At 61.4% G+C, this 23,638-nt stretch overlaps 1 protein-coding gene across 1 annotated transcript; it reads left to right on the top strand.

Moving 5' to 3' along the window:
- The first annotated feature begins 270 nt into the window (after positions 1 to 270).
- Positions 271 to 21,263, top strand: EXOC3L2 (exocyst complex component 3 like 2). The gene is made up of 12 exons (XM_028530037.2): positions 271 to 363; positions 4,480 to 5,026; positions 7,959 to 8,592; positions 9,999 to 10,110; positions 11,086 to 11,187; positions 11,303 to 11,403; positions 11,622 to 11,732; positions 13,037 to 13,172; positions 16,882 to 17,004; positions 17,431 to 17,586; positions 18,347 to 18,468; positions 20,609 to 21,263. The coding sequence occupies exons 2-12, from the start codon at positions 4,498 to 4,500 to the stop codon at positions 20,895 to 20,897; spliced, it is 2,415 nt and encodes an 804-aa protein (XP_028385838.2). The 5' UTR covers positions 271 to 363; positions 4,480 to 4,497; the 3' UTR covers positions 20,898 to 21,263.
- The last annotated feature ends 2,375 nt before the right edge of the window (positions 21,264 to 23,638 follow it).

Below are 23,638 nucleotides of genomic sequence, written 5' to 3'. Positions count from 1 at the left end.
CCGCAGACCCTGCCTCCATGTCCTCCCCCACAGCAGGGGACCAAGAGAGAGCCCACGTCCAGCAGGGGCGTCTCCCTGGGCGCCCAGGATGGTGTTGTCACCTTGGGAGGCGTGAAGAGCAGGCAGGGGGGGCCTATTCCGGCTGGCCGCGTGAGGGTGGGGGCCCAACCGCAGCCTGGTCTGGAAGGGCAGACAGATAACGAGCCCTTCCCAACCCTGGCCCCAGAGAGGGAGGGGTTTCCTGACAGGAAATTGACCTCCTCTAACCCCCCCTCCTCAGATCCAAGCTCTCGGCAGTCCTGGCCAAAGTAGCCTCAGGACAGGACAGCGGCAGGACAGAGGGACCAGGCACTGAGAGCAGAGGTGAGGGGGCTGGGGAAGGGGGCAGGATTCAGGGCCTCCCAGGAAAGCGGCGCAGCCCTGAGCTGGGCTGGCCCAGCGTTGGAGAAAACACTTGTCCTGAAGCCGGGAGAACCTGGGGGCACAGAGAGACTCTGGGGCCCGACCTGGGCAGGCTGCCAGCGAGGGGGCCGGGAGAGGTGGGAGCAGGCGTGGGTTGCAGGGGAGACTGGGGATCCAGAGAGGCTGCGAGGGCATGGAGGGCGGGCTCGGAGCCACCCGAGCCACCCGGGAGGAGAGGTGAGACGTGCAGGTGGGCAGGCGGAGGCGGAGGTGGATGCGTGTCCTGCTCTGGCCCCAGGACGGGTCTTGGAGATAGGAGAGGGGACGAGGGTTGGGAGGGTGATGGAGCAGGAGGTGGGACGGGCTGGGAGCAAAGACCTGGAGGAACCTGAAACAGGCTGGGCTGGTGGCTGGTCATTTGGGGGGCAAGGCTGGATGGCAGCTCTGTTAGTTAGGGTCGGGCTTGGACGCGAAACTGGTAAGGGCATTTCTGTGGTGCAGGCCCTGAGGACTGGAGGGGAGGACTTGTGCAAACAGGTCAGCCGTCTGTGGAGGGTTTGGGTATTTGGGGAAAGGCTGGCAGCGAGGAAGAGGAGGAGGAGCCCAGAGAGGGAAGTTCTGGTGGCCAAGACATCCTGCAGGGCCTGGGGGCTTGGGGATGCCTCGGAAGTGAGTCAGGGGCCTGGCACCGCGCGGCAGACAAGGGGGCTGGAGAGGGCAGGATGTCGGAGCCAGTCTGTGGAGGGGGTGTTGGAGCCAGGAAGGGGAAAGACGTCGGGGCGAGTTTTGGGGAAATGTTGCCGCCAGGTCCGGGATGTTGGTTTGGGGGCATTGGATCCGGCATGGGAGTGGGTATGGAAGCCGGTGGGGGGACTTCCAGCCCGGCCTGGGCCAAGTCGGCTTCCACGAGAGGAAACTCTGAGCCTCCCTTTGTGAGTGGGTGGTGGGATTGTGCAGGGGTGTTGGAACCAGTCCTTGGGGGACACAGAACCATTTTGGGGGTGAGGCGCATAGAAAAAGCCTGTCTGGAGAACAAGAGACGGTGAAATCAGAATGTGGAGAGTACGTGGTACTCTCTGAGGAGTGGTATCGATTGCCCGCAGCCATGGGCAGGGGTGGGGGTAGGGGCTCCAGGCAAGGGGTTGTCATGGTGACTGCCTCCCTGGGGGATAAGGGACCTCGCTGGTAGGTTGTGTTTCTACCAAGAGGAGGCTTGAGACACAACAGCTGAAGTCAGGAGGGAAGAAGGGAGCCCCCCACTGGGACGGGGCCACGGGCCTGCCAACTCAGGGCCCCTTCAGCATCAGCCTGCCCCTAGCCCCCCTGCACCCTCACACAACGGCCCGGTCCTGACCCCATCCCTCGCCTGCTCGGGCCCGATTCAAAACCACCCCCGGGTCCAGCAGTGGGACACTTGGCCCTCGACCCGGTTCTGCCACAGTTGCACAGCAGAATAGTATGTAGCACCAAAAATAAGTGATCTCTCCCCAAAAAATCAAACTGCAGGATCTACATGGGCTGAGAGCATTTAAAGAGAGCTTGAAACCGTGTTATAGGACGTATTGTTATTTCTGGACACAAGCCCGTGTGCGCATAGGATGACAGTCCGTCGCATGGGTGTTCCAGAAGCCGCTTGCCTCCGGCGAGGGCTGGGGGAGCAGGGTTGGCAGGGGCTTCCGGGGTTGGTGCATGCATCCTGCTTGATTCTTAAAAAAGTCGGAACACATGGAGCTGATGTTTGCAGTAGTTGCTGCTAGGATTGCAAGCACTGAGTTGCTGATTAAGTTTGTTCTCTAGACTTTTCTGAATGTTTGGACTATTTCATCATTTCAAAAAACACCCTCCCATGGCTCCCCAGGGCCCTTGGGAGACAGCCCGAGTCCCCGGCCACGGCATTCCCGGTCCTCTGTGGCCTGCTCCTCATTGACCCCTCCAGCCTGACTCATCATTCCTCTTCCCCACAAGGAATGAAGTCTTTTCCTCCTTCCTTCACTTCCTGTTTATCACCCATTAGTTCCCCAAATGCCTGCCCTGGGATCTGGGAACACAGTGGTGACAAAGACAGCCCTGACCCTGCCCTCTGGAGGCTCACAGTCCAGTGGGGGACACAGAACCATCCCCAGACAATGACAACCCAGAAAGGGCTGGGGTGAGGTAGGGGAAGTCCTGAGGGGAGCACATGACCGTCCAGGCATCAGGGAGGGCTTCCTGGAGGAGGGGGTGCTAGGGCTGGGTCCTAAAACATGATTGGAGCCTGGAGAACAGGCTTCCGTGTAACAAGATCAACAGATGCCATCCTGGCTGGTGTGGCTCAGTAGATTGAGTGCCGACCTGGGAACTTAAAGGTCGCCGGTTCAGTTCCCAGTCAGGGCACATGCCTGGGCTGCAGGCCAGGTCCCCAGCTGGGGACGTGTAAGAGGCAACCGATTGATGTATCTCTCAAAGGTCAATATTTCTCTCCCTCTCTTACCCTTTCTCTATAAATAAGTGAAATAGAAAAGGGGGCAAAAAAGGCACTTAAAAAAAAAGGACCAGCAGATGCCAAAGTAAGGAGGAGGATGTGGAATAGCGCTGCTGAGGGTGACAGCTGGCAAGCGAGGGGCCTGAATTTTGCCCCGAGGGCACTGGGGAGCCATGGCAGGTTAAGAGAAGGGGAGGGCAGGTTTATGCTTTAACAAGATCCTCGAAGGCTGACTGGAGGGGCCAAAACTAGAGTCTGGAGACCAGGGAGGAGGCAGGGAAGCCGGAGGGGGCTTGGACCAGAGTAGGGACCATGAAAAGGAGGGAGATGGGGGACCAAGTAGGTGAGTGGTCGGCAGCGTCAAGACCCATGAGGGCAAAGACTGGGTCTTCCTTGGCCAGCACTGTGTCCCCGGTGGCTGCACAGGGCTGGGCCCACGGCAAATGGGTAGGAAAGTTTTTTTTCTTTTTTAAAGATCTTATTTATTTTTAAAGAGAGGGGAAGGGAGGGAGAGGGAGAGAAACATCAATGTGTGGTTGCCTCTCATGCGCCCCCTACTAGGGATCTGGCCCACAACCCAGGCATATGCCCTGACCGGGAATTGAACCAGTGACCATTCAGTTCACAGGTCGGCACTCAATCCACTGAGCCACACCAGTCAGGGCATATTAACCATTTTAAAATGTACCATTCAGTGGCATCTACTACATTCACAGTGTTGTCAACCATCACCTCCATTTAGTTCCAGAACATTTTCATCCCCCTAAAAGGAAACTGTATCCATTAAACACTCACTTCCCAGTCCCTGTCTCCCAGCCGCTGGCAACCTCTAATCTTTCTGTCTTCATGGATCTGCCTATGTGGATATTCCCCAGGAAGGCGTGCGGAAGGAATGAACGGGGCAGAGGTGGCAGGGTACTGACAGGACTGGGGAGGTGGGGCAGGCGCACAGGCATGCAGCTGGGATAACGGTGGGGCCTGGGTGCCAAGCAGTCTCTGCCTTTTGCCTCAGTGCCATCTTGAGAGAGAGCCTTTCCTTCTCTGAGCCTCTTTCTTCCTTTGAAGATTTATTGATTTTCAAAGAGGGGGGGAAGAGAGGGGGAAAGAGGAGAGAATGCATGGGAGAAACATTAATCGGCTGCCTCTCACATGCCCCCTACTGGGGACCTGGCCCACAACCCAGGCATGTGCCCTGACTGGGAATCGAACCAGCAACCTTTCGGTTTGCAGGCTGGTGCTCCATCCACTGAGCCACACCAGGCAGGGCTCTGAGCCTGTTTCTTCATGGAGTATGGGGTCAACTAAGAGGACAAACGTGCGGGCAGGAGTCGGAGGGCAAGGGCCCAAGTGCCAAGTGCTCTGGGGGCAGACAGGTCTCCGTGCGCATCTGCCTTTGTCTCTGAGTTTCTGTGGGACCTTAGGCCAGTGCCTTTGCCCTTCTGAGCCTGTGTCCTCATCTGCAAAATGGGCATAATAATAGTGACCGCCTCATGGAGGGGGAGGAGTCAAGGTCTCAGTGAGTGCTCAGCCTAGTGCTTGGCACCTGTGCCCCAAAGTTTTGGGGACACGCAGGTGTCGTCATCCACACCGTTCATGGCCCATTATTTCTTCCCCAGGTCCCCCCGCCGGTCAAAATGCCCATCCTGAAGAGTCTTGGGGTGGCAGATTCCAAAGTGTCCCGGGCCGGGACCCTGCCCGGGAGGTCCTCTCGGAACCCCTTTGAGGACGTGCCGGGGCTGGAGGAAGAGGAGACTGGGCGGCTGGGGAGCCTGCCCAACGGAACGTCGTGTGGCCGCCGCGCCACCCTGGAGAAGCTGGCAGGCCTGTCTCCCTTCCGACTGGGCTGGGCCCCCGGCCGGCGGGCGGGCAGCCCGGGCCACGGCCACGGGCAGTCCCGCTCCTTTCTGGGCCGGGTGCTGCCCCCAGGCATGCGCAGGAGCTCGGCGGATTTCGGCCTCCTGGCCAGGCTTCAGGGCAGCCGGGCCCAGGCCGACGAGGAGGCCCCCGGCGAGGCCGCGGGGAGACTGGCCTTCCTGAGGCTGGGGCGCGGGCCCAAGCCCCGGCGCGCCTCCTTGGCCGAGAGGGTGGTGCCTGCAGGCGAGGCGGCCCCTGAGCCCCCGCCCAAGGCCCGGGAGCCCCCGAAGATGAAGGAGCCCCTGTCGGGTGAGTCCCCATCCCGGGGGGTATCACAGTGCCCATTTGCACCCCCACCCCCGCACGCCTCCAGGGCCCAGGCCGGCGGGTCCCCTGCAGCCCATCCGCCCGCCGCCCAGCTCCACCTTCCGCCCCACCCCCACGTCCAGTGACAGGTGAACCCGGGTTGGTCCCACCTCCTCCAGTCCCCTCCTTGCCCCCGGATTCAGCCCTCTTCCCCTCCCTACTCTCTCATTCGCCCTCAGTCCCGCCCCTTTCAGAGTACCCGTGTCGGACCCGGACTTTATGCCCCTCCCTAACTCCGGGCTCCGCCCCGTCCCCCTGCCCGCCCCGCCCCGTACCCCAGCCCCCACCTCGCCCTGCTCAGCACCCTTCACCCCTTCTTCTCTCCCAGCCCCCTCTGAACAGCACTCCTAACTAACTCCCTGCCAGCCCTAAATGCCCCCAGCTTCGACACTGAACTTCAGACCCACCACAAGCCGTGTCCAAGCGTCACCTTCCCAGCCAGCCCCACGCCGCGCCTGCCTTCCCGCCCTGACACATCGCCCCAAACCTCCCACCACCTGTGGTAGTTTCTCCGGTAGGAGGCCGTAATAAAGACCCCAAAACTAGGGGGCTTAAAACTGCAGAAATGTGTTCTCCCACAGCCTGGAGGTTGGCGGTTCAAAACCCACGTGTCGGCCGGGGGCGTGCCCCTCGGAGGCCTCCTCCCCGGTCCCTCCCAGCGTCTGGCGCTGAGCCGCCGACACCCTTGGCGTCCCCGGGCTGGTGGCTGCGCCACTCCAGCCCTCGCTCTTCACGGGGCCCTCTCTCTCTGACTCTCCTTGTCCCCTTCCTTCGGAGCATGTCCAGCTCCGCGTCCAGAGCTCCCCTCGCTACAAGGACACCAGTTCCAGCGGATTAGGGCCCAGTGCACGACCTCGCCTTAACTCGGTCGTCTCTGTAAAGCCCCTATTTCCAAACAATGCCGCATTCTCAGGTCCTGGGGGTTAGGACTTCCCGTGCCTTCTTGCCGGGGGGACAACTCAGCTCGGGGCACCAGCGTCTGTATCCTCAACCCCAACTCTGTCCCAACCCAGCGTCTCCCCCACACTTCTGGGGAAATGTGGTCTCTCCCCCACATTTACTGCAGCCCCGAAGCGATCTCCACCTGGAGACGTGTCACATCCTCATTCTAAACCTACCCCTTTCTCCAAACGCCACCTTTGACCTCGTCGCTCTGTCCAACACCATGGCAACCGCCAGCTGGCCCCGCCCCATCCCGCCTCCCCATTCTCTACTCTAATCCCGCCGGCAAGTACCACTTCGACCCTCTGCCCTCTCGGGTCTCCCTCCTGACCCCACCCCCAGGCCCAGCTTCCCATCCGCCTCCAACTCCACTCCCCGCAACTTCCTCCTGCAGTCTTAGCCCCTCCCCAGCCCCCAACTGCAACCCCACCCCCAAACTCAGCGTTAACCCCGTCTCCCCCATGTAGAGTCCCAGTGGTAACCCCGTTCCCAGCCTCCACCTTCCACTCCATCTGTCCACAACCCCACTGGGTTCACAGGTCGTCTTCAACCCCGCCGCTCTCTGCCTTCCTCGCGTCTTCCACTCTCGCCTAGACGCCCCTCCCCCCACACCTCCGACGCCGTGCCTCCCCCAAGCCCCAGACGCCACTCTCCGGTCCTTTCCCGTCCCCTCTGCAGGGTTCACCCCAAATCCCCACCCTAATCCCAAACTCCCTCACCCCAATTCCCACCTTCATTTCCTCCACCCTCATCCCGGCCCCTAGCCCTCCCTCGTGGGCGGCCCCCACTGCCCCAGCGCCGGGGGCCTCTGGAGAGCCGGCTCTGCGTCCTCTGATGCCCTCCACATCCTGGCCCGAGGCTATTTCAGCCCCTGCTCCCTGGGGACTGGGAGGGCACTACAGGGAGGTGAGAAGGGGGTGACTGGAGCCCCCGCCTTCTGGAAACGGATGGGCAGAAATAGCGCTGGCCAGGAAACAGTTTCTCTGCCAGGGAGGAAGTGGAGGGGGTGGAGGTGTCGGGGTAACCCTGGGGCACTGGGACGCCCCCTGTGCCTTCAGACCCGGAGGCCTCCCAGCCCCATGCCTCCCTGTCTCCGGGGGCGGGGGCCTGGGGGCAGGGTCTGACTCATCAGAGTGCCAGATCACCCCAGAGCTGTCTGCACCCCCAAAGACCCATCTCTTGATATCCTCTCCCCATGTCCAAGCCTCCTCCTTGCCTGCTGGTCCACTGGCCCTCCCCATCCCTCTCCCCCTTCTCTCAGCCCACCCACATCCTCCGCCCCGATGCGCTTTTTCTGTCTAACCCCTCAACTCCCCCGATCTCCCCATTCCCTAACTGACTCCCTGACACCTTCTCCCAGGCCCTGACCCCTCACCTCATGCCCTCACCCTCTTCCTCAACCCCTTAGCCCCCACTTCCTCTGCCTCCCCTCCCGCAGCGCTCTCACTAAGGTGACAGCCTCTGTCTAGTCCTTTGACCTACTTCCCATATCCAGGCGCCCTCTCCCAATGCCCCAGCCACTCTTCCCTTCCCTAACCTCCCCCGCCCCCTCCCCCGAGTCCCGGCCCTCTCCGCGCCTCCTCCTCCATCCCCTCTCCTCTCCCCAAACCCGACCCCTCTCCTTCTTCCCCCGCTCCCCTCCCCCTCCTTTGTCTTCCTCTGCTGTCTAGTCTCCGCATCCTCCTCCCTCGACCTCCCTCCACTTCTGCCCGGCCTCCTCCATCCTCTGCCACCAGCCCTCAACTTCCTCATCCCTCCCCGCCCCCAAACCCCTCTTCTGACACGTCCTTCTCTCCTCCCCCTCCTCCTGAACCACCCCGGACCCCCCTCTTTGCTCTACACCTGCCCCCCTCCCCCAGCTCTATTTCCCTCACGTCCCCACCGCTCCCCCCCTGCCGTTTTCTTCCCCCTGACCCCCGCTTTGCTCCCACAGTGCTGGAAATCCTGAGTCTGATCCAGCAGCGCGAGCTCGCGCGGGCCGACGAGCACATCTTGGAGCTGGAGGCCGAGGAGCTGGCGTCGTCGGGGGGCGGCGCGCCCGGGCCGCCCCAGGTCGAAGGCGCAGGCGGGGGCCGCCGGGCGCGGGACGTGGCGCTGCTGTACGAGGCTCTGCAGCGCGAGCTGTGGGCGCTGGTGCGCGAGACGCTGGCGGGCCCCGGGCTGGGCTTGGGCGCCGGGGCCGGCGCAGTGGCGCAACTGGGCCAGGTGCTGGTGCAGGAGGAGGCGGCCGACGGACGCCGGGGACCAGGGGCGGCCCGCAAGCTGCGCACCCGCTGGGCCGAAGCAGTGGCGCGCGCGGCTCGCGAGCGCCTGGAGGCTGCGGCACCCGGGGCTCCCGGAGGCCTGGCCGCGCAGCTGGAGGCGCTGCGGGCGCGGCTGCTGGAGGACATGGGCATGGTGCGCGGCCGCCTGGCGCCCGCCTACCCCGCGGGTCTGGGCGCCTTCGGCGTGTACCTGCGCGGCTACCACGGCGCGCTGGCCGACTGGCTGGGCGCCGCCGCGCGCCGGAGACTGCCGCTCGCCGACCGCTACGCGCTGCTGCACTGGCACCACCAGGTGTACCCCAGGTGAGCTGGGGCCGCCTAGGGACCAGACACTGCACGACCCCGTAGAACCGCCCCCCTGCCCCAGCCCTACCCTGGCCTCTTCGGTTCCCGAGCACCTTGGAACAGCTGGCCCTTCAGTTCTAACCTGAACACCGTGGACGCTTCCAATCTTCATCGCTAGGACATTGACGGTCATAGAATGTTAGCGCTCCCTGCTCTTCCGGTGCTAGAACGTTAGAACACGGATCCTCCCGATTCTAGAACCTCAGCCCTGTCGACCCCTCCAGCCCCAGAACTTAGCACCACTGACCCTTCTGGTCCTGAACTTTTGGCACTGGTGACCCTCCAAATGCTGGAACCCTGACACTGCTCTCTCTCTCTCTCTCGCTCTCGCTCTCTCTCGCTCCGAGGGCACTAGCGCTGTCGACTCCTCCAGTCGTAGAACTTTAGAATTAATGACGTTTCCAAGTTAGAACCGTAGTACCCATGAGCCCTCGGGCCCTAAACCTTGGCCCGCCGCATCTTTGGGTCCTAGAAGCGTGGCCCTGAGTCTGGACGGTAGCACCGTTGGCCCCGTGCGCTCTGCAATTTTAGCCTCTAAACCCGACACTGTTGAGTCTCCCAGCCCTAGAATCTTATAATGATCAAGGCTGGGAACCTCAAACGTGCCCGTTCTCGTGGCTGGGGAGGGGACGGCAAATGGTGATTAGCCGTGGCTGGGTCACCTTCCCACTGCGGGGGCGGGGGGGGGGCGCCCAGAGCGCGGGTTAGAGGTCGAAGGAGGCGGGGCTCCCTCACACAGAATCGGGAAGAACAAGAAGGCAGCAGCTCCTGGCACCGACCCCCTGGATCCCACTTGGGAATTTGTGTTAATGACATTCTCGCGCCATCCAGACGGGGTCTGGACAACTTCCAGGGATGGTGGGGCGCGAGTTAAGTCTGATCTCTAGGGAGCCAGTACTGCTGGCTGAGAGACGCCCTGAGCGGAAGCCTGCTGTGTGTGGGGGGGGGGGGGGGTTGGGGGGGATGGGGCTTGCAAGGGTGCCGAGGCAGGGAGCCAGGGCTGGGCTGGGGAGGTCTCCAGGCCCGGGCCAGGCGGTAGGGATTGGGGGCAGGGGTGGAAGGGAGCTTCTGTCTGGTGAACCCTGTCGTGTGGGTGAGAACTTGTGGGCCAGATGGTCAAGCTTGAATTTGACTCCTATAAGTCTTGCCTGGACCCCTTCCACTGGGGAGCTGACTCAGAGAGCCGGGGCCAGGGGAGCCACACTTCCAGAGACTTCCTTTGAGGGATGAGCAAAGCTGGTCCCCAGAGAGGAAGGGAGTGGCCCAGGGTCACACCCGGGGTGTAAAGAGATGGGGATGCAGGGAGGTCCGTGGCTCTGCCCCACCCCTCACAGACCTCCCTGTCTCTCACCCCCCACCCCCAGAGAAGTCTTAGGGCTGGTGGACATGGTCGCCCTGGAGAACGGGGAGCTAGGGCCCCTCCTGTCACCTGGCACGGTGCGGGGCTTGGAGGATGAATGCGTCACAGACGTGAAGGTACCCGGGACTGGGCATCGGTGATTCGGGAGGGAGAGAGGGAGGGGGAGGCACTCTGTGAGGAAGGAGGGCTCACCCTGGGCTGGGGGCCTCTCCCGTCCTGCTTTGCATGTTCTCATGCCCCCTTCCCTTTGTGGACTTCTGGGTTCCGACCAGAAGACAAAGAAATGAAAATCCATGCTGAACACTCGTGTCTGACACTCAGCGCTGTATGCCAAGCACCCAGCTGGGCGTGGAGGTGCTCAGTAGAGGTTCAGTGTATTCAGACAATCAGGTCTTGGAGCAGGAGACAGTCAGTCATGGCCCCCCCCCCCCCCCCCCCGCAGACTCGCAGCAGGAGGGTGCCGGGGCAGCTCTGCACGGAAGCAGGGCTGGCTGGGGGTAAACCTGGTCAAAAACCGGCGGGGGGGACACCCCTGAGCGGACGGTGCCGCCACAAACACCTGGGCCGGCCACCGGTTTCCGGACTGAATGCCCGTCCTGCCTCAGCTACAGAAACGAGTCTTTGCAACCTGAAAGACTGGAGTCTTAGACTTGAACATGCCCAGATTCTGGAGTCAGTGAGTTGAAGACAGCATTGGACCAGAGAATCGGAGATGAATTACCTTAGCATCCCAGACCCTGGGAATCTTTGGATCCCGGCATCTGACAATCTTGAGTGTATTGTTATTATTATTATTAACCTAAGAGCAGAGTCTTACAGCCAAGAAATAATGGGAATTGACCCTTAAGCCCTCCGGGTAGTAGATGCAGGAAGCTTCACACCAGACTGTTGATAGGCAGCAATGGGAAGGGCTGGGGATGTCCTGTGGTCCAGCCTTCCTCCCCAGCACGGCTCTGAGGAGCTCACTGGTAGAATCCAGACCTGCTTGAGGCTGAGGTGTAGGGATTGTGGCAGAAGAGAGCTGGGGGGGAGGGGAGGCCTCCCGGCGCCTCCCCCCCACTCCTGCCTCTCCTCCCCCCTCCCCACCGCAGGCTCAGACCCGCGCGGCCCTGCTGCGAGCGCTGCAGGAGGACGAGGAGCACTGGGGGAGCGCGGAGGGCACGCCCAGCAGCCTGGCCCAGGACGTGTGTGAGGTAGGGGTCGGGTCGGGGAAGAGGAAAGAGACTCAGCGGACGATGCCGGGTGGGAAGGTGGGGCGTCGCCCCTCCTCACCCGTTCTCCCCGCCCCCCCCTCCCCGGACCGCGCAGCTGCTGGAGGAGCACACAGAGCGGGCGCCCCGCATCAGCCAGGAGTTCGGAGAGCGGATGGCCCACTGCTGCCTGGGGGGGCTGGCCGAGTTCTTGCAGAGGTATGGGGGCTGGGCGCCGCGTGCAGGGCGCAGGCTAGGGTGGGAGGGGCATCGGGGTCCGGGATGCAGCGGCGGGGCGCGGGGGGGGGGGGGGGGGGGAAGAGAAGATCAGGGTCTGATGGGCAGGGGTCCCGCGGTGGGGTCACAGGTTCTGCCGGGCTGAGAGCCCAGCAAGGGACCCTTGTCCAACCGAGTTCCATCTGTCATGCGCCCACCAGCTTCCAGCAGCGCGTCGAGCGATTCCACGAGAACCCAGGAGTCCGGGAGCTGTTGCCGGACACCTATATCAGCAGGACCATCGCCCTGGTCAATTGTGGGCCCCCCCTGAGGTGAGAGTACCTGCACAGTGTTTGGGGAAGAAGGCCATCCCCCCACACACACACGCTGGACTGCGGGGCCTGGATCCTGTGTGGGGGTCGCAGAGAGGCGTGTACCTGGGACCTCAGCATGAGACCGGGGACTCGGGACTCGTGGAAAGAACCAGAGTATCACAGAGCAGAGACTTGCAGTCATCAGAGCACTGGGCGCTAGCCCTGGCCCAGTAGCTCAGTGGTTAGAACATCCTCCAGCTACACCAAGGCTGGCGGTTCCATCCCTGGTCAGGGCACATACAAGAGTCAACCACCGAATGCATAACTAAGTGGAACACCAAATCAGTCTCTCCCTCTCTCAAAATGAAATAAAATTAAATTTTAAAAATGGACTTTGGCTCCCAGAAACTTAGAAGCCAGACTCATAAGAATTACATTTTCATTTACCATTTTTATCTTACTTTCCTTTTTTATGAACTTAAAACAGAGGAAATCCTTAGGCCCACCACACCCACCCCTCTGCCTCCACTGAGAGGCGACCAGCTCTTGCAAGGGTCCCCATGTCTTCCAGGAACATGTGACATATTATACACATGCAGAAATGTGCGTATCTCCTGCACGCACTTGCAAATATATTTAAATAGACGCCTACATACTGTTCCTTTTAAAAAATAAAAATGGGGAGATATAAAACACGCTCTGCCCCTCTCCCTTTAACTGTTTTCTGGCAGCACACGCAGGGCTCCCATCGCCCTTTTCTGTATCCTCGAAGAACCCCGCTTCTCCGACGCACCAGCCTTGACCTTGCTGGGGAGCTGGGTCCGCGTGGTGCAGAGAAGCACCTGGTGCCTCCGCCTGCCGGGGTTGTGGGAGTGCATCCCCACAGGGGCCTGCTGGGGCGTGGGCAGACAGTGCCAAACTGCCCTCAGTGTTCCTTCAGCTTTGGAGGGCCACTGCCTCTCACAGTGACAGAAAATGAGAAGGGTAGGATGTGAGAAATATAGACATTTGGAATCCCGAACTCTGAGGATGGAGACCTCCCCACTCTCATGGACAGGAACAGACCCGGAGAGACTCCTTTCCTCCCACAGCAGTCCCTGGGCCCCCACCCATTCCACAGAGCCCCCAGACGCGGTCCCCTGATGTCTCCCCATCATCCTCTGATGTTTCTCAGCCCCAGAGCCCCTGACTTTCCCAGCACCCCATCTGCCTGGTCATTCCTGTGTCCCACAAAATAGGGCCCATCTCAGGAGGGAGGCATGTCCAGGTGGTTGGGCTGAATGTTGGGGTTCCTTGACTTTTAACCTCACTGATCCCCACAGGGCTCTGGCAGAGCGCCTGGCCCGGTTGGGGCCCCCCGAAAGCGAGCCAGCCCGGGAAGCAGCGGCCAGCGCCCTGGACCGCGTGACCCGGCTCTGCCACCGAGTGCTGGCCGACCTCCTGTTCCAGGAGCTGCAGGTGAACGAGGCAGGAGGAGGGGTGGGGCCCTGCCGGGACAGGGGAGCACGCCCCCCCCCAACCCTCGGTTCCTTCCAGCTTGTGACTCAGAGTTTGGGAAGCAGGCAGGGGTGGGGGTGTCGGCCATGTCTGGGCTATTTAGGGGCCTAGGGGGACACAGGAAGGAAGAGGCGGGAGGCTATGGTCCAGGGGAAGACAGAGCCACCAGCAGGAGGGGCCTTGGGGTGTGGGTGGAGCCCCTCCCCACTGCGGTCCCCCAAGTCCCTGCCCAGCCTCTCCTAGACCCCACAGCCCTGTCCACCTCCACTGGGTGGAGGGGGCTGGGTTCGGGGGTGGGTGAGGGTACGTGGGAAGGGCGGCGGCAAGACGGGGGAAGGAGACAGAGACAGAGGTATGTGGTCCAGGCGCATGGTTGCGATGCATGTCCAGTCCCCGTTGTAGCTCAGTCCGTCCCTCCTCCTCGGTTCAGAAGCCTCCGTGGCTCCCAGCTCACCCAGGGCGCCGTGGCTCCTGGGCCCTGCCCAGGGTGCCCTTCCCTCTCTGACCTCAGCACCACCCACTTTGCCCCTCGCCCACTCTAGCCACAGGGCCCCTGTTGCTCCCAAGCAGACGGACACAGTTCAGCCTCCGTACCTTTGCACTTGCTGTTCCCTCTGCCTCAGCGGTGCCGCACTTGCACCGCTCTTCCCTCCAATAGCCCCGTAGCTCCCTCTCTCACCGCTTGGAAATCTTGGCTCAGATGACACCATGTCAGCAAGACCTCCCTCCCCTGACTGGCCTATTAAAAATAGACTGGCACTCTGGCCGGGTAGCTCAGCTGGTTAGAGCGTCATCCCTGATATACCAAGGTTGTGGGTTTGATCCCCAGTTAGGAAACATACAAGAGTCAACCAAACAGCTCTGGCTGGTGTAGCTCAGTGGACTGAGCACAGGCTGCGAACCAAAGGGTCTCTGGTTCGATCCCCAGTCAGGGCACATGCCTGGGTTTCAGGCCAGGTCTCCAGTAGGGGGTACATGAGAGGCAACCACACATTGACGTTTCTCTCTCTCTCTCTCTTTTACTTTAAAAAGACTTTATTTCTTTATTTTAGAGAGAGGGGAAGGGAGGGAGAGAGGGAGAGAAACATCAGTGTGTGGTTGCCTCTCATGTGGCTCCCACTGGGGACCTGGCCCACAACCCAGGCATGTGCCCTGACTGGGAATAGAACCAGTGACCCTTTGGTTTGCAGCCCGAGCTCAATCCACTGAGGTACACCAGCCAGGCTCTTCTCCCCCACCCCTCTTTCTCCCTCCCTTTCCCTCTCTCTAAAAATAAATAAATAAAAATTTCAAAAGAATCAACCAATAAGTGCACAACAAATTGATATCTCTCTCTCTCAAATCAATAAATAAAGCTTAAAAATAAGGTAAAACAGACTCCCTCACTCCCTGCTCTATTCGCCCCCGAAGCACCTATGGCCACCAGCCATGCTGCATCTTTTGCTTTTTTTTTTTTTAATCCGCCTTTCCCCACTGGAATGTTAGTTTCTCAAGAGCAAGGATTTGTTGGAATGTTTCTAAAATAGCTTCTTATCATGGAAAATTTCAAACATACACAAAACCAGGCAGAATGACAGAATGACCTCGCGTGGACCCATCACCCAGCTCCCGGGAGTCCAAGCCCCGGGCCGGGCTTGTCCGCCCCAACCCCTTCTCCGGCCCGCCCCCCACTTCTGTGGCCACGGCATTCTTCTCAGGCAGACCCTTGACATCCTGCCGTCATCCATCAACACTCCAGCCTGTATCTTCGGAGATAAGGAATCCTTTGTAAACAAACACAACCACAATGCCATTCTTATACTTGACACAAAGAACAATAATTCTTTCTTTTTTTAAATCCTCTCCTGGGGACATGTTTATTGATTTTAGAGAGAGAGGAAGGGAGAGAGAGAAACATCGATGTGAGAAACGTCGATTGGTTGCCTCCCACATGCGCCAGGACCCGTCTGGGACCAACCGCAACCTCCATATGTGCCCCGACTGGGGATCGAACCCGCAACCTTCTGGTGTATGGGGGCGAAGCTCTAACCAACTGTGCCACCTGACCACAGCAAAAACAATAATTCTTAATATCATCAAATATCACAGTGGCATTTAGATCCCTCTGACCTGCTTCTGATGATGAAGCGTTTGTCTCCTTCGGCACTGTGTCCCAAAGCGTTCGGTGACGTGTCCCCTGTGACCCAGCCAGGGCTGGGCCCCCAGGAAGGCTCAGAGTGTTTGTTGAGTGACTAAATGGACAAGGATGTGAGTGGAAGTGAGTGAGTTGGAGGGAGAGGTTGGGGTGCTGGGAAGGGAGTACAGTCTTGGCCCCGGGCCCGGCTACACGGCGTCCAGGTGGGGGGACCTCAGGTAAGTCATCATCCTCTCAGGGCCTCTGCTTACACGAAGGGCGCAGGAGCTCCAGCCTTCTCAGAGGCTCTGAGGACGCAGTGACACCGTGGCCCCGGAGTGCTTAGCTGGGGCCCTGACCCGTGGGTGGTGGCCATCGTCACCTTCATCCATGTACCGACTTTACAGCAATACTAACATGTCCCGAGCCCGCAGCTGTACCGAGAACATCAACTATTTAATTCAGACGGGATTTTCAACAAAAACCCACTGGCCCCATTTTTGTAGGTTTAGAAAATGGGGCTACTGCCCTGGCTGGCGTGGCTCAGTGGATTGAGTGCCAGCCTGTGAACCACCAGGTACAGGTTCCATTCCCAGTCAGGGCACATGCCTGGGTTGCAGGCCAGGTCCCCAGTAAGGGGTGTGGGAGAGGCAACCACACATTGATGTTTCTCTCCCTCTCTTTCTCCCTCCCTTCCCCTCTGTCTAAAAAGAAAGTAAGAAAAAAGAAAGAAAATGGGGCTACTGTCAGGATGAGAGAGCAGAAAGGGTGCTGGGCTGAGTGGATAGGGACCTGCTTCAGATCCCACAGGCCACCCCCGGAGGTCTCCCAGGACCTCACGCACCTGGCGGCCACCCAAACTGCACTGTGTCCTCTCACTCTTCCCAGCCTGCCTCTCGGGGACAGACCGCTGCCCACCCACTTCCTGGATCCCATCCAGAGGCCTCCGTCCCTCCCCCACAGGCGGTGGCTGACTGCACCCTCTGACCACACCACCTGAGCCCCCCTTCCCTTCTGATCCCACCACCACCTCCCTCTTTCCAGCCTCCCGCACCCCCCCCACCCCCCGCCCCGGAGAATTATCCACTGGTCTTGGCAGTCAGTGACCTTCTCCTTGGTCTTCTGACCAGCAAGCCCATCTGAAATATGAACCTTCTTCACACTTGCCTCTGGTTGAGCTGCTTCCTCTTCCATCTGGCCCACAGTGGCCATCATCAAGGCCTCAGCGCTGGTGTCTTCTCCTCCAAGAAGCCCTCCTTGACTCTGCTCCGACTCAGACATCCTTTCTGAGGTCCCTAACCCCCTGCCTGGGCTCCAGGGCTCCAGTCCTGCACACTCTGGGTTACCGCTGTCTGCGAACAGGGTCTGTCTCCCTGTCAGGACTCTGTCCCCATGAAGGCAGGGCTGGGGCTGCCTCAGTCACGGCCGTGCCCCCAGCACCGTGCAGTCCTGGTTCAGCTCAGAGCCGGGTTTGGGGACAGACGTTGAGTGACTCGGTGAAGAAAGAGGGCGGCAGGACTGGGAGCCGTGACCCTTCCTCCTCTCTGTGCCTCCCAGCCTCACTTCAACAAGCTGATGCGCCGGAAGTGGCTGAGCAGCCCGGAGGCCCTGGACGGCATCGTGGGCACGCTGGGCGCTCAGGCCCTGGCCCTGCGCAGGATGCAGGATGAGCCTTACCAGGTACGCCTGCTGGGGGGTGGGGGGAGCGGGGAGCAAGAGAGCCCCGCGGGTGGCGGGGGAGACCTTCCGAGGTGGGGAGCAGCCCTCGCGGGGCGCGCTAGGTGGCGCTGTGCCTGGGGCCCGCGGGGAGGCGCGCCCGCGGGTGTTAGGGTGCAGGGCCAGTACAGACAGGGTGGGGGCGTCCGGGTGGCGGAGCTCGAGAGGATAGGCAGAAGGCGGGGGTGGGGTGCCCTTTGGGGGCCGGGAGGGGGTGTCTATGAGCCGCTTAGGGGCAGGGAAGGGTGTATCATCAGACAGGGCAGGGGTCACTTTTGGGGGCTGGGAGGGGCCAGGCGCCCTGTGGGCAGGGGCCGGAGTGCGGGGTGTAGGGAGCGGGGAAGGGGGTAGCCGGCGGCTCACACTGCCTCGCGTCTGCCGGGTCCGCAGGCGCTGGTGGCGGAGCTGCACCGGCGGGCGCTGGTGGAGTACGTGAAGCCCCTGCTCCGCGGACGCCTGCGCTGCCGATCGGCGCGGACCCGCAGCCGCGTGGCGGGGAGGCTGCGGGAGGACGCGGCGCAGCTCCAGAGGCTCTTCAGGCGGCTGGTCAGTGCGGCCGGGGGCGAGGGGCGCGCATAGCCGGGGCGGGGACTTAGCAAGAAAAGCTCACCCAACGTTCAGCCCACAGCAACCGGTAACACTCGGGTCCTCGCCCCCCGCGGGTAAAGCCCGGCTTCCTTACGGTGACAGCTGCCTCTGGGCGCTCCCGGGAATCCCTGTTGGGGGGCCGGGCCAGTGGTGTCCCGCCGAGGGCTCAGGCCCCTGCCTGGCACGGAGTTGCCGACACCCCACAAACGCTGGCTGCTGTTCGGAGCCCCAAGATAGGAGCCTCCGAATCTCAGCGTCCCCGAACCCCAGAATTTTAGATCGCCAGCGCTTCTTACTCGTGTACCCCGTGGGAATCGGCAGGACCAGAAGGGCCTCGCCACCCGCAGTGCCAGCAGTTTCTAGTCTGGACCCCATGGGGAAATAGTTTTTCCCCCTTTGTTGGAAATCGTATCGGGGACGTAGAGCGATCCCTCGTGCGCCACTACCGGAACACCGCGCCCAGGTTTGCCAACTCGAGCTACGTTCTGAGAGGTGATCCCGTGGCTCGCACTCTCGGCAAAAGCTAGAAATGGCTTCTGTTACGGATTTTTTCTCCAAATTTCCAAAGGTTCCAGATAACCTCTGGCCACAGCTTGTCCTCTGCCCGGTATTACAGATGAGGACACTGAGGCCTGCAGGCGCGAGGCCCCGGGAGGGTGGGCTTCGGGGAGGAGGGGGGCGCTTGGGGAGAGTGAGAGCCGCGGACCTCGTCCTGCAGGAGTCCCCGGCCTCGTGGCTGGACGCCGTGGTGCCGCATCTGGCCGAAGTCCTGCAGCTGGAGGACACGCCCAGCATCCAGGTGGAGGTGGGGGTGCTGGTGCGCGACTACCCGGACATCAGGTGAGCGCTCCGGTCCGCACGCCCGGCCGCGCCGAGGTCTCCGGGCGGCCTTGGCGGCCATCCCTGTGCTTCCTGCCTCTGGGGTGAGGGAGGGAGGCGGCGAGCGCGTCTGACGGCCGTTTCCTGCGGGAACCAGGACATTATTAATACGGTTTCCCTCCTTCGGCTGCCCCCGCCGCCGCCGCCGCCGCCGCCAGGGCTCGAAAACAAACAGGCGAGCACAGGAAGCGCAGGGCAGGGGGGCGCGGGGCTGCCGGCGGCAGGAAGGGCCGGCCCAGCGGGGGAGCCGCGGGGGACGCGGGGACTTGCACGGGCACACACGGGCGCACACGCACCGCCGCGGCGGCGGGCGCCGTTCCGATCCTGGTGGACCGTTTCCTTTCTTTGTGGTCCTCTCTGACCCCTCGTTTCCTCATCTGTTCCATGGGAATAATAGTGCTCTTTCCATAGGATTATTAACTTATATCATCATCGTCGTCGTCATCATCATCAGTGGCGACAACCGTGGCAACACCAGCCCTTGTTTATTGAGTCCTAATGTCCTACCAAAGAAAGCTTCTTAGGTAGCCGCCCTGTACTAGAGGGCAGCCCGTTCTAGGTGCTGGGCGCCCTCTGAGGTGGGCAGAAGCTCAGTGCATCTTCCCAAGGTCACAGCTAGCAAGTGGCAAAGCCCAGACTTGAAACCAGGCAGCAGGCTGCCTCTGAACCTGGCGCCCTGGCCACCGCAGACACGGCCAACTGTGAATCTGGATGGCAGCGGTAGGGGTACCCCAAGCAGACAGACAGACATCCTTTACCCAGAGAGACAAGAGCCCACACCAACAGGGAGCGGGCTTCTCGGTGTCCAGGTGCAGGGTTGAGGGTGAGGACTCGGGGACTCATTCAGGATGGGCTGTTCTGGTTCTGGGGTGTGGAGCTCATGTCCGTGGGAGGCACAGAGCCCTGGGGGGGGACCCCTGGGGGCGGGGGACCCAGCATTCCTGCTGGACTGGGGTTTCTGGACTTGACGCTGGACTTGAATCCGAACCTCAGTTGGAGAGGTCTCCAGCTTGTGTTTTGTAGTTCACTCGAGCTGGAAGATTCTTGAGCCACATGTTGGACTCGAGTTTCGGGGACGTGGGGATTTGAAACCGGGGGTGAGGACGCGGTGGTGGAGGCGCTGAGCCAGACTGAAGGGAGCAGTGAGGTCCCTGGAGCTGTTGGGAGTGGAAGTTCTGGAAACGAATGTGGGGTTCAGTTTCTTGAGTGGAAACGTGCTGGGGTTGTGGGCTGCATTCCAGACCCACGTTCCGGGGTCTGGAGCTGAGGAGGGGTGAAAGGGCCGGTCTCATCGCGCTGGGTTTAGGTGCGAGGGTCATAGAACAGAGTCGGGTTTGGGGTATGATTTTCCGGTTGACATAAGGGTCCCCAGAGCGAATTTTAGTCCCAGAGCGGAATTTCGGTGGAACTGGAATTGGGGAAAGGGTTGGGGGTGAAGGAGTGCGGCTCCAGGGCCTACTTTGGGGACGGAGCTCCTAGAACGGGGTCCAGGTTGAGGAGCGATCAGGAGCTGAGTTTGGGAGGCGGGCCCTGGAGCTGCGGAGGCGAGAAACCTCCAGACCTGGCCTGGGGCAAGGTGCAGGTGGGGACGGGAATGTGGGCGGGCCCTCCTGGGCTACTTCTGAGAGATGGTGTGCGGCCGAGAGAGAGCGAAGACGACCTTCGGCGCAGCTGTAGATGCCAGAGCTTAAGCAGCCGTGAGGCCAGCACCCGAACGGGCGTGGGGGCGCCCCTTGAGCTAAGTCGGGGCTGAGGATCCAAGGCGATTGTAACCAGGAGCCGAGCCTGGGTAGAAAGGAGATTCCTGTGCCGGGTTCCCAGGCAGGGGCTCCGGATCCACTGCGGGAGGCGGGGTTTGGAAATGGTTAGAAGCGGTTCTGGAGGAGGCTGGCATGCGGGGAGAGGTCGGGGTCGTCGCAGGAGGAGACCTGCAGGGGGGCTGATGTGAGGGGCGGGATTGGGGGGCTCCTGACCGGAGAGGGCTCTGGCATGCAGGAGGACTCTGTTCTGGGAGGGGCGCGCGTCTGGCGGGGTCCGCAGGCGGGCTGGGTGTGCGTGGGGAGCCCGGACCCCCAAGCACCTGCCCCTTCCTCACGCCCAGGCGGAAGCACGTGGCCGCGCTCCTCGACATCCGCGGCCTGCGCAGCACCGCCGCCCGCCACGAGATCCTGGCCGTGGCCCGCGACCTGGAACTGTCTGAGGGGGGCGCCCTGGAGCCGCCTCGGGACCGCGCCTTCTTCGCAGACATCCCCGTGCCCCGCCCGCCCTTCTGCCTCGGCCTCCCTCTCGTCCTGGGCTGCCTTCCCCCGTCCAGGCTGGCCAGGCCCAGTCTGGCCGGCCTGGCCTGTCTGCGGCCTCCTTCTCCGACACGACCCCGGGCCCAGCGCTGAGACCGCCCGGCCCCCCGCCTCAGTGCCCCCATCTTTGCTGCTGACACGCCGTCCCCCTGACACCCCACCTGGGACCGCAGAGCGCTGGGACACAGAGGTCCACAGAGGTCCTCAGAGGGCGCCTCGGCCCCAAGCCCCCTGTACAGAAGAGAAACAGGGGTCAGAGGGGGCGAGGCCCCACCCCAGACCAGCAGACCCGTGGCAGCACCCGCTCCCCAGCCCAGCGGGTGGCGGGTGGTGTTGGAAGACTCTACAGAAATATCCCACCCCCCCTCCTTTCCCCTCACCTCAAGGTCTGGCCCCAATCCAATGTATTAAGGACTGTACGATACTTAGAATAAAGAGGTTTCTATTTAACACAAGGAAGGGCTGAGTCCCCAGTGTGTGGGGGGAGGAAGGACCCGAGGGCAGGGCCCAGGGCCAAGGGCTTCTCACACGCCCAAGGCCGGGCGAGGGTCCAACTCTCGGGCAGCACAGTGGACACCGAGGCCCAGCGGACCAGGAGCAGCCAGGACACCCGGTTTGCACGGAGTCCCCAGGCTGCGTGACTCTGCAGCCACTCTCAGCCAAGGTCTCTCGTTTTGTCAGTCTCAAGTGCGTCTCCTTTCCTGGGCCTGGCAGTTCACCTTGGCCCGTCCTCCCCATCCATCCTCAGCCAGGAAGCTGTGTCAAGAGAGGAAGGAGGTTGGGGGCAGGGCCAGCGGCATCCAGGGCGCCCTCCTGGGTTGATGCAGGAAAATCTCAGGGTGGGAAAAATTCCAGCCTCTCACCCCCAGCCCTGCAGGATCCTGGTCCAAAAGGAGACCTTGAGGTCACCTCCTTGCTGACCCCTGCCCCTCTGGCCCCGGTGGGAGAGCCAGTGATGGATGTTTCCTGGCATGGCTTTTTTTTTTTCTTCCCCTGAGAAGTCAGAAGGAGGAGGCAGCCAGGGGTCAGCACTGGGGCTGGGGTGGAACCTCAGGTGGGAACTCAGGATTCTTTGAGCCCCAGTGCTGTGTGACCCAGGGCGGGAAGCTGACCCTCTCTGGGCTGTGTTTCCTGTCCTTCTATACAGAACTGCTTACGCTGCCTTTGTCCAGGACGAGGTGAGACATCCAGAGGGTCAGTGTCACTGATACACAAGAGAGGAACCGAGGGAGGAACAGCGTGCAGTTTGTGGGCATTTAATTCAACATGTGTTCGCCTGAGTTTGGCAGTGTTCTTGTCAGGGTTTGCAAACATCTTGGTCTGGCCTGAGAAGCTCTGACCTTCCCCAGAGCATCAGTGTCCACTTGACTGAAATGGGAGAAAGGGTCCTAACAGGTGCAATCATTTAGCACTTACTGCATACCAAGGGTTCACTCGGTACCCCTTCTCAACAGACTTGAAGACTTGGAGACAGGGGCCCAGCCAAAGTCACCCCCCTCCCCAACAGCAGGGGCCAGGATCCCACCAGGGCACCCCAGGGTCTTACAGCAGCCATCCTGGGAGCAAGCCAGGAGGGCTCCTCCAGGAGGCCACACGGGTCCTGACTCACGGAAAGCGTTTGGTAAACATGAGCTGTTTGGACTCCGATGGAGGTGCACTCTGTCCCGTCCCCACCCTTTCCTGGCTGCGGCCCCCGGGCGGGGTTGCAGCTGCTCATCGGGTACCTGTGTGCCCTAGATGCACAACATCCCTGGCACTGCCTCTGAGGAGGGGGGCAGTTCATCCTAGGCAGGAAGCAGGCGCTGATTAGGCTTTGCCTGGGGGAGCAGTGTAGTATCTTTGAGCCAGCGGCTGACATTCTGACCCGGATCAGAGAGACTCCAAGAGCTCCTAGCCTCTGTCCGCCGGGCACCAGTGCCACGTGTCGGGCTGTGCCCCGCGCCTTGCTGCCCAGGCCTGGGCCAGCCTCCCTACCACCCCAGTGGGGGGGTGTCATTGCCCATCATGCAGCGATGAGGTCCCCAAGGCCCTGACTGTCTCTCCATCATGTCCCACAGCCAGGATGTGGGTGAGCAGCCCCATTACTGGGGAGAAAAGATGAAGCCCAGTGGAGAGGGAGACTGAGTGTAAGCCACGGCCACGGCCACGGGCCAGGGTGAGAGAGAGGGAGGAGGGGAGCCTGCAGGTGGCCATCCTCTCTGCTCAAACCACAGTTGATTCAACGGGCACCAGGATGGTCTAACTCCCTCAAGCCCTGGAGCTGCAGCACAGATCAGAACGGCACCTGGGCCCCGGCCTGGCTGGTGTGGCTCAGCACACTGAGCACCGGCCTGCGAACCAAAAGGTTGCTAGTTTGATTCCCAGCCAGGACACATGCCTGGGTTGCAGGCCAGGTCCCCAGTTGGGGGTGTGCAGAAGGCAACTGATCAGTGATTCTTGTGCACATCAATGTTTCTCTCCCTTTCTGTCCACACCCTTCCCCTCTCTCTAAAAATAAATAAATAAAATATAAAAAAAAATAAAAATAACCCAGCACCTGGGCAGGAAACTCTGAGAAGAGGCACCAGGGATAAGGATCCACCCCACCCTGGGGCCTCTGGCCCTGCTGCCTGCCCCCCCACCTTGGGGGCGGGGCTCCTTTGCCGCCCAGTGCCTTTGCCCTGAACTGTTGGCCCAGGCGGGTCATTTTCCAGTGAGCTCCCACCCTAAGGCAGCATCATCGAAGCGCCAGGACAGTGAGGAAGAGGTCCCCAGATGTACAGAGGGAGTGGCCAAGGGTGTCCGATGTCTGTCCAGCAGAGCCCTTGGGCCCTGTCACCAGCAGGCCAGATCCC

The sequence above is a fragment of the Phyllostomus discolor genome, chromosome 12 (genome assembly GCF_004126475.2).
Source record: "Phyllostomus discolor isolate MPI-MPIP mPhyDis1 chromosome 12, mPhyDis1.pri.v3, whole genome shotgun sequence".
In the NCBI taxonomy this organism is placed as follows: Eukaryota; Metazoa; Chordata; class Mammalia; order Chiroptera; family Phyllostomidae; genus Phyllostomus; species Phyllostomus discolor.
The sequence above is the reverse complement of the archived record's forward strand: the minus strand, read 5'-3'. Positions and strand labels throughout refer to the sequence as shown.